This window comes from Nicotiana tabacum, chromosome 12 (assembly GCF_000715075.1).
Source record: "Nicotiana tabacum cultivar K326 chromosome 12, ASM71507v2, whole genome shotgun sequence".
Classification (NCBI taxonomy): Eukaryota; Viridiplantae; Streptophyta; class Magnoliopsida; order Solanales; family Solanaceae; genus Nicotiana; species Nicotiana tabacum.
The window spans coordinates 26,616,993-26,621,461 of NC_134091.1; the positions used below are offsets into that span (position 1 = coordinate 26,616,993).

General features: G+C 34.2%; 1 protein-coding gene across 1 annotated transcript; it reads right to left on the reverse strand.

Moving 5' to 3' along the window:
• Positions 1–807, reverse strand: LOC107820041 (uncharacterized). The gene has a single exon (XM_016646244.2). The coding sequence runs from the start codon at positions 805–807 to the stop codon at positions 1–3; it is 807 nt and encodes a 268-aa protein (XP_016501730.2).
• Between the last annotated feature and the right edge of the window lie 3,662 nt (positions 808–4,469).

Consider the following 4,469-nt stretch of genomic DNA (forward strand, 5'->3'; position numbering starts at 1 on the left):
TCACACCTTGCAGTTATGTTTTGGCGCGGTTGCTGTTGAGTTTTGCGGCTTTTTCAATGTAATTGTATCCGTGATATCAAATATATAAATCTTGACAGGTACAATGGAGGCATCCCAATCAATATACTTCACAGTATACTTCAGGTACATGCTTTTCTTCTTACCTTTGAACCCTTGTTTTACCCTACATCTCATTTCGTCGTAACAACATCTCATGCCTCCAATATAATCTGGCTCTATTTTTCGGCCATTTTCATCCTTTGTAACATTATAAAGATCACACCTGCACTCAATACATCCCATTTTATCTTCGGCTCCACGTGTATCAATCGCGTGTATATTGACCAACCATCTCTCCTCGTATCCATTATGTACTTCAGCTGGATTACCAATTTCTATTCCATAAGGATCTGGAACATATGTGGCTGTTATTCGCGTCTCGGATCCTAGGCCAAAATACTGATTAAGAACACCATTGCACATCCCTGAACTTCTCTTAACAATGAAATCTGATACGTTGAATTCCACGCCTTTTCGTTGATAATATCTTACAACAACCCAGTGGTGAAGATATGTTTCGTATAAGGGTACAGAATTCCCTGCCTCATCAACTACTTCAGCATGAAAATCTTTTATAGCAATATGGCCTTTAGGGAAATCTATGTTGTAGTAAAATTTGTTAGCAACTGATCCTGGTTTCAGCTCAAACTTTGGTGATAGAAATACAGCAGATTTCACTCTGTCTTCTTTTCTTGGTTGAGTTTGTGAACTTGCATTAACTGCTAGTGAATTTGAACAGCTTGACATCTTTATCACTTTCCCACTTCACTAGATGCTAATTTATCTTTTGAAAAAAAGTATCTTCAATACTTAAACCAATTGACAGCCAATTTTAAGTCCTTTTTTTTTTTTTTTTGAAAGAAAAAGTCTAATAACCTTATCCCCTGATAGCAGTAGCTGCATACATTCGTCTATTGTCTATTATTGTTAGATAAACTTTAAATTTTCTGAAATCGACATCCAACTTAGAATTTTTGTAAAATCTTCATTTGTTTCTTAAATAAATTCGTATCAAGTCAATAATATTTCTTCGATAAATGTTTTTTGTCATAATAATATATATTTTTTCACCTAGTAAAATATTCTCCTATTTACGCAATAAAACTTTACTTAATAATATTTATTGGATAAATGAATTCTTCACCAAATAAAAGGTAGTATATTGTTTTGAGGAACAAAGGGGTGAATATTTTGGAGTAATTAAAATAAATATTTTACTCGATAAATGTTTTCTTTCATCGATCGAATGAAAGATGACAAGCGCAAATCCAAGATTAGTTTTATGAAGGGTCAAAAGAAAAAAATTGATATGTGGATAAACAAAATAATAAATTTAATTAAGATCTTGTTTAAAAATAATTTATGCAATCTCTAAGTAAAAAAGAGATTTATCAATAAATTTATTGGCAACTGCCCAACAAGTATTGAACTTTCAAATAAAGATTTGATTAACCTTTATTTGGTGATTTTTTTTATTTATCGAGTAAAACTTTTAGTTTATCTGCACCAATTTTTTCACGTCTTTGTTCCTTAAATCAGTGTACTTTTTTGGTTAAAATTTTTCTTTATCGAGTAATTAATATTGCGTAAGTTTTGTCAGGTAAATAGGAGAATATTTTACGTGGTGAAAACATGAAAAATATTATCTACTCGATATAGAGTTTATTTAGTGGCCATTTGAGAAATTCAAAAGTTTAGTGGCTGACGTGGCATGCTATGTCACTTTATGGCACCGAAAAGTTGATTTTCTGACTCTAACGTCTTTTTGAGAAGGTTGGATTAAGTTTGATTATTTTATCATCACAAAAAATTCAAAAATAGCTTTACTATACTATTTTTATAATTTGGTTGACCATTTAAGTAATTAATTTAGAGTTACACGGATGCAATAATACTCGAGTTGTTCATACCATAGTTATCAAAAAGAAAAATTAATATTTGAGAACATCATATTTTCCTTATTTGTAGGATTAATGATTGAATGCAAAGCTCATTTTGGCATACAAAGAATTTTAGCATGTAAAATAGAACAAGAATCCATAGGGGAAAAAAAGAAAAAAGAAAAAAAAGAGAAGAGACAGACATACCCGATATGGCTTTTGGGAAGCAGATTCACTGTTTTTCCATTCAAGACAGTAGTAATTTAGTAACTGAGTTTATATATATATATATATATATATATATATATATATATATATATATATATATATATATATATATATATATAAGGAGAAGTTTTGAAGCTTTATTTCTTCTGTACCTTCTCTCTTCCCTTTTATGGTTCTGGATCGAAACCCAGACAAGTTGATACTCTCAAATGTTGGGATTTTAAGCTTGTGTAGCTTAAAAAGGGTGAATAAGAAATGGAGGGAAAAATGAAATATTTGAGTTTCCCTTGGGAAAGGGACATTGTCCCATATCGGAGGAAGAAAAGACTTTTGATGGGTATATATTTAATTGCTCTTCTTCTAACTCTTAAAGAGTTAAGAAAAAGGCAAGCCTCGCGCCGTCGTCGTCGCTCGCTCGGCTTCGGCTTTGGCTTTGGCTTCGGTCAGGCCCGTTTTCTTTCCCGGATTATTTTAAATATATTTTTCCCGCAATATTTCAAATACCCCTTTTCCAACAGCCATGGCTGTTTCTGAAAGGTTGCAAACCTTTTCAGAAACATTGCCATCAACTCTATAGAGTTTGAATCCCAGAATCTTTCCTTACGAAATTTTCTGAGCTTCTTCTTCTTCTTCTTCTGCACAATATTTTTCAGTGTGTTTTACGACCATTGAATGGTTCACAGTTCATCAAAGTTTTGGTACCTATACACTGGTGAGTTAAATCGTTCTATCCTGGGAGGATATATTCCAGCACCTCGGGTACTTGAGGGGAATAATTTCCTTAAGGACACACTGTGTATTCAGTGGGCTCGATTTATTCCTATACTGTGTTTCTTGTTTTCCATAATCTATTTCGTTAAACAAGTATTACTAACTTTCTGTTTTATTTTTTTAGAAAGTTTAATTGTTTATTATAGCAATACAGAATATTAACAATCTTAAGGAAATTATATATTTTTTTATATTTTGTATTTTATTTGTGGAGATTAAAACCTGTGTGGTTTTCTACTCCTTCTGAATTTTACTATTCTGATTTGAAGATATAAAAAACTTCATCAGAGTATTGAAATTCGTAAGACGATTTGAAGAACATAAAAACTTCATCGTTTTTCTGTAAAACAGTATATAAAAACTTCGGTTTTTATGCATACTATTTTTTTTTGTGCAGTATTGTGTACTGTTCTGATTTTGCCATTAATTGAACTCTTCTGTTCTTTATAGTGAGAAATGGCAATTGATAACGAAAATTCTTCTGCGACTATTGCGGCAACGACGATAGCCTCGTCAGCCGGACTGCTGTTCCACCGGCAGAGAAACCGAGGAAATTTTTCGGAGCCAACTTCAAAGGATGGCAACAAAGGGTGTTCTTCTGGCTTACCACACTTGGTATGCAGAAATTCACTAGTGAAGAACCTCCAGTGCCTGCTGCGGACATGCCGGACAACGAGAAATTTATAATTGTTGAGGCGTGGAAGCAGGCATATTTTCTTTGCAAAGGCTATATCTTAAGCACTTTAGAGGATGACTTGTACAATGTGTACAGTGCGATAAATACTTCGAAAGAATTATGGGACGCACTTGAGAAGAAGTACAAGACTGAAGATGCATGCTTGAAGAAGTTCGTGGTTGCCAAGTTTCTAGACTATAAAATGATAGACAGTAAAACTGTTGGAACCCAAGTTCAAGAGCTTCAACTTATTTTTCATGACCTTATTGGTGAAGGTATGGTCGTGAATGAAGTATTTCAAGTGGCTGCAATGATTGAAAAATTGCCTCCTTCGTGGAGAGATTTCAAGAACTATCTTAAGCACAAGCGCAAAGAAATGAAGTTGGAAGATCTTGTGATTCGTCTCAAGATTGAGGAAGACAACAAAATAGCCGAGAAGAAGTCTGGTGGAAATTCAACGATCATGGGAGCTAATATCGTTGAGGAGACTGCTCCAAAAAGTAAGAAAAGAAAGAGGTCTTCTGGACAGACTAAGGAGCAGAACAAAAAGAAATTCAAGGGCAGCTGCTACAATTGTAGAAAAACCAGTCACAAAGCCCCTGATTGTCGTCTCCCAAAAAAGTATAAGAAGAAGGGACAGGCCAACATAGTGGAGAAGAATTATGACATTGATGATCCGTGTGCAATGCTTTTGGAATGCAACCTAGTTGGAAATGCGAAGGAGTGGTGGATTGACTCTGGAGCCACTCGACATGTTTGTGCTGTCAAGGAAGCATTTGCGACTTACTCTACTGGTGGTCCCGAAGAAGAGCTTTCCATGGGAAATACTGCAATAGCCAAGATTGAAGGTTATG